At 37.0% G+C, this 13404-nt stretch overlaps 1 protein-coding gene across 18 annotated transcripts in view; it reads right to left on the bottom strand.

The window, feature by feature from the left end:
- ATP2B2 (ATPase plasma membrane Ca2+ transporting 2) overlaps nt 1–13404 on the bottom strand; it is a 358314-nt gene that overhangs the window by 52742 nt on the left and 292168 nt on the right. For 15 of the 18 annotated variants that reach the window (XM_082211882.1, XM_082211878.1, XM_082211885.1 and 12 more), the window contains 4 exons: nt 10996–11037; nt 7957–8121; nt 7207–7421; nt 4580–4822 (listed from right to left, as the gene is read on the bottom strand). In XM_082211882.1, the coding sequence (XP_082068008.1) occupies nt 4580–4822; nt 7207–7421; nt 7957–8121; nt 10996–11037 (665 nt within the window). The remainder of the gene's footprint in view (nt 1–4579; nt 4823–7206; nt 7422–7956; nt 8122–10995; nt 11038–13404) is intronic. The other 3 variants (XM_082211893.1, XM_082211884.1, XM_082211881.1) reach the window with 1 other exon arrangement.

Here is a 13404-nt window from a genome sequence, read left to right as displayed (position 1 = left end):
TGCTCCCTAGGTCCCCGGCTGGGGACTGGGGAGGGATAACGCCCAATGCCTGAGCCAAGGTCTACCCACATTTGAAATTTAATAAAGTTGTGGCCAATTTAATCCCATAGCATGTTGTCTTGAGTCGTTATTCCACATGACGGGGGGGGGGGCGCCCGGGATCTGGGGGACTCCGCCTGTCCACGCAATAATCCACTATTCATTTTTAAAACTTAAATCTTAGTTTAGTTCAATGTTGTAAAACAACTAATATTTCATATCCCTAAGTAAATATATTGCTCTCACTCTCACACATATACTCATACACACAGCTTAGTCCTACACATAATATATATATTTACTGCAAACACACACAACCCCCAAAGAATCCTGAGAACTGTAAGGCTTTATCCCCCCTCAGAGCTACAATTTCCGCTTAACAAACTATACCTCTCACTAGATGCCACTGATGAAGCCCAATCAGCTTATGCCTGCCCTAGTCACAAATCGAAGCAAAGCAGGGCATTTGAAAATTCTATTTAGATTATGGGCAAATAGTACAGATGATTGGCTCTCCACATACTTGCAAGCCCAGTATCATTTTATGGTATCATTTTATACCCAATAGCTTAGGTTCACTCTTTGAGTAGATGTAAAAACAACACTATTTACTTTTTGTATTTGAAGCCACATGTAATTAAAAGGGGGAATCTTATGTGGCCAATGGAGACGTGGGGGAATGTCCCATTACAGTAGCAGGATTCATTGTGCTGACCTCTGCTTGTGGAACAGATTAGCTGAATTCCGCCCTTAATGTTTGCTTTATTTTTTAACTGCTTATGCATTTTATTTAAAGTCAAGTGGTATGTAAATTTTGTTAAATATCACTAGAGAAACTGAAGTGGGAAATGAGCAAGCATGGAATTTACTTGGGAGGGGGCTACAGATGCTTTTTAGGCATCTGTGGGCTGCAGTTGCTGCAGTATGCCATACTGTGACTGCTTAAGTAATATTGAAGCTTAGCCTGCCTTCTCAACCACCTCCTATGCCCAGAGCAGGGGAGGAAAAGGAAGTCTGTTTGTTACTGTAAACTGGCTTGTTAATTTCCAAGAAAAGGTGCAGAAGAGAAAGCAAGCTAAACAGGCAAAGGCCGTGTGGGAAACTGGGTTGTTCTTCCCCTTTTATCATAGTGATTTGACCTCTACCTGTAGACAAAAGGAGATGCTATTCAGATGTTTTGATTGTCTTCACCGGCACCTTGAAATAACATGATATGTTTCAATAGATACGTTACACATCAGTCACTAAATAGTCTACAGCTCATATGTATATGTCTGCAGGACAAAGAAAGCAGGAGGCTATAAGAAACTCTACTACTGTAGTAAGATTATAAATAGGCCTAAAATTTATTGAATTACATGGGCTTCCCAGAGGCCCAATAGTAAGTGAAAGCTACATTAAGCGGAAACAAAATAAAATATAGACATTTCTAGCTATAATGCCTTCAAAGTTTCACAGTGCTCTTAGGATTCAGAAAACAGAAGAGTAATTTTATTTTTAAAAGTACATATATAGTCAAAACTATTAGTCTGTCAAGAAATACATGCCACTTCTCTTGTCCTTGAAAACACATACATAAAGAACAGTTATCAATGACATTGTAGTTCCTTGTGCCACAGCTTTTCTTAATGTCCAGGCTGCAATTTTAATACTACAAAGGCTTTCCCCACTCCATTCTTATCAGTGACTCTTAGGGTAGAATTGGATATTATTTATGCAAATGTCACTTCCCAAATCCTGACTCAATGCAAATATAGACTCACAGAAGACATTAGTAGGGGAGAACGTTGCTACCCCCTCTTGAACCCACCAGTTCTTCCATAGGCCTTTTATACGCACAGAAATTTGGTCTTGAAATCTGGCTGGAGTTTTTATTTAAATGGCCAGAGGGGCATTCGTAGAGAAATGGGTAAGGAAAGGGCTAAACAGAACTCTCAGATATTTGGGAATTTGGTTAACCTCAAAGAATATAAATTTATTTCAAGATACCTATATAATGGTTTGGAATAAAATAAGGAGAGACTTGGAAGTGTGGGAATGAATGAAATTATCACTCCTGGATAGGATATCTGTAATTAAAAGGAATGTGCTACCAAAGATGTTGTTTTTGTTTCAATCAATTCCAATAATCAAGGGGGAAGGCATATTTAAAGATTGGCAAAAGATAATTTCAAGATATATCTGGCAAGGAAAGAAACTGAGAATTAAATTTAAACTAGTAACAGACTGTAAAGAAAGTGGTGGTTTTGCCTGCCAGACTTGAAGCTGTATTATGAAGCAGCCTGCCTCTGTTGGTTAAAGGAATGGATGTTATTGGGGAAAAACAGATTTATTAGATTTAGAAGGCCATGATAACAGATTTGGGTGGCATGTGTATTTATGGTATGATACAATGAAGGTACATAAAGGATTTGGAAATCACATATTCCGAATGTCTCTCTATGAAGTATGGAATAGGTACAAAAACCTATTAGAAAGGAAACCACCCTGGTGGTTATCACTGTTAGAAACTATGAGTGTTGAGAAAATAAATATGAATAAAAATTGGGTAACATATGAAATGTTACTCAAAAATGATGGCAATAAGTGGAAATTAAAACCATACGAAGAGGTGAAAGGATTTGTTAATGATTTGTTGCACTACTACCAAATTAAGGAGATGTTTAAGGATGATATGAAGAAAAATGTATTTGGAAATACCAAATCAAAATTTGAAATTGAAATATTGAATAACAAATATAAAACATTGTCAAAAATGTATAAAATATTGCTGGAATGGCATCTGAAAGATGAAGAGGTAAAGTCGGTAATGATTCATTGGGCTAAAGATTTTGGCTATAATATAAAGTTAGAAGATTGGGGGAAATTATGGAAAGAAGGAATAAAATTTACAGCGTGTAATGCCTTAAGAGAAAATGTGATGAAAATTATGTATAGATGGTATATTACACCGGTGAAGCTAGCCAAACTCTATAAGGTAGATAATAAATGCTGGAAATGTAAGGAAAAAGAAGGTACCTTTTATCATATGTGATGGGAATGTAAGAAAGTGAACTGCTTCTGGGATATGATATATAATGAAATTAAGAAAATGTTGAAATATATATATACTAAAAAACCGGAAGCTTTTCTACTGGGAATTGTAGGTACAGACATTAACAGACAAGATACTAAGCTTTTCCTATATGCAACAACTGCAGCAAGAATTTTACTAGCACAGAAGTGGAAACAAGAGGAATTACTGACAAAGGAAGAATGGCAACTAAAGTTAATGGAGTATGAGGAACTGGCCAAAATGACATGAAGAATCTGAGAACAGTGGGACCAGAAGTTCATCAAGGACTGGACTAAATTTGTAAATTATTTGAAAGACAATTGTATTCAATCAAACACGTTGATAGGATTGCAAGAAGCTTTTAAGGAAAGGTATAAAAATCACTGCAGAGAAGAATAAGAAAATATGATGTTCTGATGTTTTTGATTTTAAAGCAATGGTTAAGTAGTGAAAATGCAGAAATTTGAAATGAAAGAAAGAAAATCACAAGGAAGGTTTGAAGGAAGTCATGGTCCTAAAAAGCCAAAATGTATAATATAAGAGGAGAGATTGTAATGGAAAGCATTATTGTAAACTTAATAAACATGATATGGCAAAATAAATAAACAGAACTCTCAACTACGGATTCTTCTTGAAACTATTCTTCTAGCCACACAACGAATAAATAGTTCCAACCAATTCCTCTTTAAGCAAAATGGAATACAAAAACAGTATGATCATTATTCATCTACTTCAAGGGGTAGGGATCTGATACAGCCCTGCAGCTGTATCTTTACAGCCCTTGGGACTCTGATTAGGCCACACCCACCTTTCACCTGCCCCGTTCCATGCCATTGTTGAGTGCTTTTTGCCTGGCTGGATATGTGTTTCTGAACTGTGAAAATGCATCTTGCTTGTCTGGATAGACAGATTTTGTGTGTGTGTGTGTGTGTGTGTGTGTGTGTGATCATATTTACTAGCCAGCGTAAAGTAAGCCATTTTACTTTAGCCTCAATCCCCTCATCTGCAATAAGAAGGATAATAATACTGATTTAGTTGCTAGGATTACAAGTAAGTAGTGCATGCGAAGCACTTTGAACAGTGGAAAGTACTGTACAACTGTCATCCCCATCATTATTATCATTATTTATTACTATATGAACCCTTACTTGCTTGAATTATGCAATAGTGATCTGCGCTGTCAACAGGGACAAAAAATGTGAAAGATAAGTTAATAGACTTTGGGGGCCTTTTGACATTCCTTATAAACCCACCTCTTACCTAAAAATATCAACTTCATGAAAATTTGGCATGGCACATGTAAGTTACAAAACAGAATAGTTTTCGAAACATTTCTTTTAAAACCACAACATACAGATGTAGATTTATTCTTACTTTGGCCAAACCTTCACACAACAGCATTTTTATTACAGTGAAAGAGAATTCTAAGTATCAACACAGATTCCCCAAATGTCTTTTTAGTGTCTGAAATCAAAGCCTACCTACCAGAACTTTTGAAGTGTAAGCGCTGTTGATGGCAATTGCATTAACCAGCACATCCAGAATTTTGGCTGGAATGGAATCTGGGTCAGGGATCTCTTTGTAATGGGTATCTCCAATGTAAGCTTGTACTACTGTCATCCGGTTGGTGGTTAACGTCCCTGTTTTATCAGAGCAGATGGCTGTAGCATTACCCATCGTCTCACACGCATCCAAATGACGGACCAGATTGTTATCTTTCATCATTTTCTGAAAAAGAAGAAAAAATAAAGCCTATTTGGTAAATAGGTTGAAAATCCCTTATGCTAATTAAATGCATAAGCATTTTTTAAGTAGAGCAGATGGATTAATCTTTCCACAAAATCCCATTTGCACTTGTAAAACATAGAAACTTCAGGTACACAAAATGCATTTTTACAAAATTCCTGTAAATGAGGGATTAATGTGAATTAATATCTGCCAACATTTTAATGGTGGGGTTTTTTTGGTGTTTTTTAGGCACATGAGACAATCAGCTGAACAAGAACAATATAATCTGGCCACAGTTTTCAAACATCTGTACAAAAATACTGAAATTCATTTGAAAGATACACTCACCCACCCACACAGAACATTAAACCAAAGTAGCAGTGGACATATTTCTTTCATTCCATTTTGTAATTCTACAGATGGCTCTGTCCTGTGTTCCACTCTACTTATCTTCCAATTTTACATTAAGGATTTCTATAATTATTTTTGGTAGCAGTGCATGTACAGTTTGCTCTTGCTGAACTTTCCATTTCTTCCATTTCCATTATTCTTTTCCATTTAGGTAAACTGTGTGCATGAGTGATCATGCACATTAAAAAAAAAAAAACCCAGTCATTTCTATTTTCTTTGTTTGCTTTTCAGCATACAGTTGTCTACACCACTGCATTTACATTTCTTGTAATGGAAAGGTTCTGGTGTTTTAGACTTCAGTGGAGCTCTCCACCCAAACACTGATCCTTACTTGTAATGGAAACATTTTCAGGGTGGGGGGAGGAGAAAGGCAGGAATGGAACTCAGAGAAACACACATGTTAAGCTAAACATTCTATTATGAATGTTTATGGTAGCTCTTGCCTTCCTCCCTTTACCAGCCTTTTTTGTTTGTCTATATGTCATTGTTGTTGAGATTGTGTTTATATAATCTAAGAACAAAACTAATGCAGTGTTTCAGAACTGCTATTAAAAAGCCAGAATATTAAAGCTACTAAGAATGGTATTAAGCATTGTGATGGCAGGAAGGCATCAGTAGAGGCAGCAGTCTTTACAAATTCTGGAAATACAAGCCAGGAAAAATGGCAAAAAAAACATTCATAGGTACCGCTCCACAATCCAAGAAAAGGGAAGTGGGAACCACTAAAACACTAACTTTGAAAGGAAACTCAGAAGCATCCTTGGGGGACTTAAGGGAATATTAAGAGACCTCAAAGCTGAATAGCAAATGATAAATACTGTACACACCTGAGTGTTCCTTGGCCTGTGTAAGCAAATTGAGGATGAGAGGAGGAAGATGTGCATTGCACATGAACCTCTAATGCAATGACTCAGCACTCAGTTATAGGTACTATAATATAGGTACTATAATATAGGTACAGATATTTTACCATGTGTAATTGATGGCTTTACCAGGCTAAAGTAATGCAAGGTGATAAACAAGTATGTTAAGGGAGCGGATAAAGAGAGGAAGTGGTAATTTCAATTTATAGAAGAAGAAGAAGAAGAAGAAGAAGAAGAAGAAGAAGAAGTTGTTGTTGTTGTTGTTTGCGGAAAAACAGGAATTATGTTACAACAATAAGTGCCTACCAACACCCTGAAAAAATCCTCTTTGAGGAAAAAGAGAGACAGTAAACTCTATTACATTTCACCACAATGAGGACCAGTCCCGTACATAACTCCATACAAACTAGCACAGGAGACCCTCATCACACAGTACAGAGATCTGCTGTCCTAAGGCAATTAAGTTCATTGTGAATTGTATTTCAGACTCTGCTTTGGTGTTTGGGTTCCCATTCAAATGCATTTGCATTATTTACTGGATTATATTATTCATGCATATTGAAAGCCTACCACTGTAGAATAATTTAATTATGTATATATACCTTACTGGAAATTGAGCTATTCTAGCATAAGTGTTTCCCCCCCATAACTGCAAAATGGCTGACACTATGGCACAATGACACCTGAGATGCTTCAGTTTAAGTGGGAATCCATGTCTCTTTATCCAAGTCCATTGCTTCATTCACTTCTTTAAAGAGATCCCCCTAAGTAAAGCCCACCCATGTTATTGTTTGAACTGTTAGTTCCACAGTAGTGAGGGAAGTCCCTCTAGAGATATATTCTACTGTGAACAATGTCAACATTATTCTATTTTCTATTCTATTCTATTCTATTCTATTCTATTCTATTCTATTCTATTCTATTCTATTCTTCGGCTACACTTTTGATCTGAAGACATTAGCATTCTGAAAAACCTTTAAAATTACACTGACATGTAGTCCTGTTTACCTTACCAAACAGTAAACCAATTTTTAAGTAATCTATGAACAAATTAAATAACCACACAAAACGATTGTTTCTTTTCATCTTGGTTTCAAGCCTGTTGCTTACCTTTACAGAGTAAGCGAGGGAAATAGTAACAGCAAGTGGAAGTCCTTCTGGAACAGCAACTACAAGCACAGTAACACCAATTATGAAGAACTTAACAAAATACTGAACATAGATAGGTGTGCATTCAGGCAGCCATGGCTTCTTGCTGACTACGAAGTTTTCAACAGTGAAGTATATTACTAAGATGATGACAGTGATTGCAGACATCACCAAACCTGAAACAGACAAAAAAAGTTAACTTTTACTATAGCAAGTGTGTGGGGTGGTGGAAATCTTGTGAAAAAAATATTTTTATTTAAGGCATCATGCTACAACATTTCTGTGTGTTAAAATCTCAGTTTAATCATTATCGTGTCTGGCAGCTTAACTATGAAGCCCAGAGACGTGATCCAGAATCACACATACATACAGCCCATCAAAACTACTTATGAGAATTATCTGACTCTGCGTAAGGCAGCGTCCTATGTGATATTTCGAGATCTTGAGCTCAGCTATACCTTGGGGAAATTGCACTGGACTCTTATCACTACAGAGAATGAGCAGAACCTACAGAGTCTCAGTTTGGGTTCCAAAGAAATGTGTTTAATACTACAATTGCTTTGAATGCCTTGAGTGTGCAAAATCATAAGAGTGCTAATCAAGTTCCATGTACATTTTTGGAAATTGTGCGCAGATCTGGCTGGCAATTAGTCTAAACTCTCTAGTACATTCCTCATGACAATAGGCTACCCCATCAAATGTACACCTTACCTGCTTTCCCTATCTGGACAGCCAATTTAGTCAGCTTCCCTTGGAGGACAGATTTTTCTTTCTTATGCATGTTCGCTTTCCTCTTGTCTTTATCGTCTCCATCTCCACCTTCAGCACTCTTCAGTGGCTGCATCTCCATTGCAGCAGCACCATCCTGCTGTTTGGCTAACAGTGCAGAAGGAGGAAAATTATTTAAGAACTGTAGCGTTATTTCAGATGTTTAATTTATAAAATGAGATATCTGGCCTTCAGTGTTGGCTTCTGCACCACTGCTTTCCTTAGAACAGTTGACATGCCGGGTTATTTTGATAAGATTATAAGCGTCTAACCATTTCCCAGTCTTCAATTTACAAAGCACTTTAGAAAACATACACAAAGGTCTGCTTCTGCCTCCCCTTCTCTAGAATGAAAGTCTGTTGGTTTTATAGCAGTTTTTCACTTTTAAGTTTAAAAAAGGTTTTTTCTTGCATTTATATCACACTATTATTCTGCTGTTTGACCCAAAGTGGCCTACATGGGGTTATCCCCCTTCCAAAGTACTTACCAGACTCAGACCTGTTTTACTTTAGCAAAAAGTGGTTTCATGTGCACTCACACTATATCCTGAGACCAGGATATGAATGATAGATTTATGACCTATATGATTAACTATCTAACTTTTTTTTTTTACATCAGAAGCCTCCTCAGAATCATATAATTAAATTACCTCTGGATGCCAGCGTCACCTACTCCACCTCCTTTATTCAGAGGCAAGGTATGACGATTACTTCTAAGTCTGTTTGCAGCATGCTTTACAAGTAGGGATGGGAGAATAATTTGATTCAGTTTGCATTTAAAACATAATTTATCAAGCTCACGCTTGAATAGATTTAAGATACTGATTTTATATTCAGTTTACTTAGCCCAGGAGTCAGCCTAGACACGACGGCAGAACTGCATGCAGAAATGTGTATACTACCGCATCCCTACAGAATGAGTGCAAGAAACCAAATTCTCCCCCTTGCCTCAGCCATCCAGCCATCTTTAAAGCCATTTCCCCCGAGAGTGATATTAAGGAGAAAAAATGCCTATTAAAAGATATTGTGCTGAGCCCTGCCTACCAATTTTGAAAACCTCTTCTCTCACACACTCAGAGAAAGACAGAGACGCTATGGAAGAGGCGGTTATCTTTCTGCCACTTCCAGGGGGGTGGGTAAATTTTGCTGAAATCTTTTCGGAGGGTGACGCTTACCTAACATTATGAAGAACTAAACTTTGAAGAGGGAGAGCACTGGAAGATGTTCTTGCACAACATCTTTCCATAGTTCTTCGTAGGAGCACTCCAGCTAGACACTGAAGATCAGTGTGAAGGTTTTCTCTTTTAGTTAAAAGGAAGCAAAGCCTCTTGCCACCTTGTAAATTTAGATAAACATCAAGTACTAAAATACCAGCTATACACAGAACATGTTAACTACCACAACTGAGAACCTACTCAAAATCTTTTAATGCTCTAAACCACTCTCAAAAATATATGCAATTACAATTGCATTTGAAGTAGCAACAAAAAACAATCATTTTTTGTATAATTAAAACTGAAAACATGAAGAAATATGAGGAAAAGCAAAGGCAAGTGTTCAAATGGTTAGGAAAGCTGGTAGCTGTAAGTTGCACTATAATTTCTTCATCATCCCTGTGTGTCTGTCTCACGCTGCTTATTAAAGTTGGTGCAATAATAAAAATGCTATAGGGCGCAATATATTACAAACTTCCCCTGTGCAATCCCAGCTGAAACTGAAAGGAGATGTGCAAAAGCACAACTATGGCCTTACATAAATTTAATGGTGTTGCTCAGGAGAAATTTTCCACTACTCATAGTATATTATGGTGTACACTGTTTAGAAGATCTATCAAGAATAGTTAGACATAATCAATTTAGCTTAGCACCAAGTAGGACTGTATGTGTTATTTCTGTATTTTGAAATTCCTAAGAGGAACTAAAAAATGTATTTTTATGGGCTTTATCTTCTTCGTTATTCATCTATCTTACGTAGTTTAGGAAAACAAATGTGTTCAACTGTTCTATACCAGTTATATTCATTCTGCAAAGAAAAACATGTCAAGAAACTGCTGTTAGACAAATGTAGACGGCAAATGTTGTATTGGAAAAATAGATACGATATTATTCGGCAAAGAAAAGACCTTTTGAGAATTCTAATTTTTAATTTACACAGGGAATATACACTTAAATAATTTGCACAGGAAATAAATATTATTTGTTGTTATTTTAAAAAGATGAAACACACTGCTTGACAACTAGCTGAAATCTTACAAGGGTTATGTGTCTATTGTAGTGAAGAACCACATGTGCCCTGGCAGTGCTTTTGAAGTTTCTTCTGCAACCACTTTTACACAGATGCAACCTGATGTCCATCTGAAAAGTGTATTGCTCTTTAGCTATGCAGTGACTACAACCTCTGTCTGGGTGCATGCTTCCCTGCATTCACACACAGCACTGCAGGATTTCAGCCTAACTTGGTTAAAAGTCCAATACACTAATATTCTCTAAGCTGCAAGTTGCAAATCCTTCTTTATGCACAACTTGATATTAGCACTGGCACAGAATACCTTCAAGGTGGCACAGACAGTGCTCCCTATGTGAGCATTTCACAGTAATAACCACAGAATATCGCTAAGGAGAAGAGTGCAGAAGTGAAACAGCAGAAGCAGCACTAGAAAAGAGAGGTTGTGTGAGCATAGCTCCATGAAGCTTTCATGATGATGCAGTTGACGGAAGCCTTCTGGTAAGATGGATATGACAGCTCCAAGTTGTTGGAATCTATCAGCGTCCCATGGTTGGTTATTCCAACATGAAGGCTTAAAGGAGGCAAGAAAAAGGCTGGACTGTTTACAGTGTTGTTTTTGTCATAGGAATAAAAAAATTAAAAAGTTTGCTTTTGAGGTACTTTTTTTTTTTTGCGGGGGTGATATTCCTGATACTATACTTGCAGAACTAAATTCAAGTAGATGTTTAAAATCCTCCTTAATATAAAAGAAGGTTACCTTTATTCTGGTTGTTCTCCATATTCCCATCCTGCATTTTGCCTATGTGATAAAAATTGTAACAAACAAACAAAAACAGACAGTAAACAATCAGTACGCACAGACAGAACACAAGACAAAGGGGTATTTAAATAAAAAGGGCCAAAAAAACACGTTATGAGCATGTTTAAATAAAGTTTAATGCAAATTTTTATGATGTATTTATATGCATGAATGAGCTTCCTGAACAAAAATTTACAACCAAGTTTATCATTTACCACCAAGGCCTCCTCTGTTGCAGTAATAATAGAAAGTCATAAACACTTTGGAGCAATAGTAATTGTTTTTATACTGCAAAGCCTAAAGCAATAATTTGAAATTATCTAACCCAGTGTTTTGGATTCTGCATTCTTCTGTCAGGAAATACTTTTGACATAGACCTGCTTGATATAGAAACTTACTTATACTGCGCTGCAAAGGTTTCTGGGGCATGTTCTAAAGTTGACATTGGACACTTGGCAGGCTTGTCTGATCTGCTCACACAAATAAAAAGAGCAGTCAAGACAGACACAGCCCCACCCCTACGCTTGCACTTCTACCATTCCGGCCTGCTACCCCGTTTCCAATGGGAGAAAACGTATGGTGGGGTGGCGGCGGCAGACAATGTTTCCTCCAAAGATGGGGAAAGCCTCTACTGCTGCTCTAGTGTCTGCCAGCTTAGTGACATTGCAAATGTCTATTTCTAGCAGGATCACAGGTCTCATGAACAAGAAGTCCCAAGGTGCTGTCATGGGACTCCTAGTTCAAACCCCTTTATTCCCAGGAGAAATAGATACTGCTAGTGGCTCTACATTGGCAGAATCTTCTGCACTTTCAATATACTCATGGGAGAAAGAAGACAGGCTCCGTGGCCTTTCTCATCTTTGAAGAACTAACGTCATGCCCTGGTGCTCAAGGAATTTTTCTCTTGGAGGACATGGGCAGCTGCCAATAGTGCCTCTTTGAGTGTTAACACTCACGTCTCTCGTCTACACCTGGGGAATTTCAAGGTGTAGTGCAGCCTTGCATTTTCCCATCCCCAAACTTAGTATCTTAGTATCTCTTAGTATCTTAGTTTAATTAGTATGTTTAAAATATGCTATTCGTTAGCAATATGTATCATATTATAAAATAATAAAATAGGAGATCTGGAATGGGAACTGAAGACTATCTAGTACAATCTATTACACTGTAAAAATCCAGTATGTACTTCTGACAAAGCAGACTGCTTAAATCAATAAGAGTCCATAGTTGCTAATATTATAACCAGAATATAGATTTGCATTCTGATTTTAAAATTTGGAAGATGAAATTATAATTTAAAAATCCTGATGAAATTAATCCTTGGAATTCCAATATCAAAGAACTAGAGACATTCAGAGTAGCCGGCATTTCCTGCAAATAAAATAAAATTCAGTTATAATCACCCCCCAAACCAGCGATCTCACCACAGAATGCTGTGTATATAGAATGTTCACCCTCTCAGAAATCATTCCCTATTTAATTTAAGGGAGGAAGTAGATCTGCACGTGCATTCATTTTCAGGTAAATATCCATTCCCTCCACTGAAATGAATGGATATGGCAAGGTGCAGATATGTACAGTTTTGATGTGCACACAAAGGCCTTTCAGTCAGGGAACGGTACTGATGTTGGAAAGAATGTTCTCCAAAATGTATATGTAAAATTAATTTTGGAGAACAATCTTTCCAACATTTGTATAAATGTTACAAGCGTTAGACTGGCAATGTTTATAAACAATCCTACATGTCCCAATTGCAATTACAAATCTACTTGCTGTTATTTCCCCACCTGAAGCTAATAAATATTTGCTAAACAAAGTGACTAATTTTAGAGTAAAATAAAATAATAAATTCCTCTAATGCAGAGCAGCATGATTATTTTGAAAACAATGGTTATTTTAAATTTGCATGTAAGGTACTATTCATTTTTCTTTTATAGTGTTTCTATACATTTCTACTAGATTCGCCAAACTGCAATTTCCACATTCCATGCTCATAATATGGAGTGCAAGAGTGCTGCAGTGTGCCAAAAAGTGAGGGGAGGATACATTTCTATCATGTTCTCCATAAAATGTGAAACCAGCAGGTCAGCAGGAAAAATGAAGGAATGAATTCAGGCTTCTACAGGCCTTCCTGAAGAGCTGGAAATGGGAATTTTAACCTTTTATAATAGAGTACTGCATGTATAGCCCCAGCTGTGAACCACATGTGCCACTTATGCACACAGTTTTTCATCCTGCTGGGAATACACATGCAGAAGCAGTGTTCTGTGTGCACAGTATCACAGGTGGGATTAGGGCAAAGGTGGCTTAGGCTAAGGTTCTTTTAAAAAAATGCATTTTCTCCTTAAATCAATTAATAAAATAAGA

This window comes from Podarcis vaucheri, assembly GCF_965113315.1.
Source record: "Podarcis vaucheri genome assembly, chromosome: 2".
Classification (NCBI taxonomy): Eukaryota; Metazoa; Chordata; class Lepidosauria; order Squamata; family Lacertidae; genus Podarcis; species Podarcis vaucheri.
The sequence above is the reverse complement of the archived record's forward strand: the minus strand, read 5'-3'. Positions and strand labels throughout refer to the sequence as shown.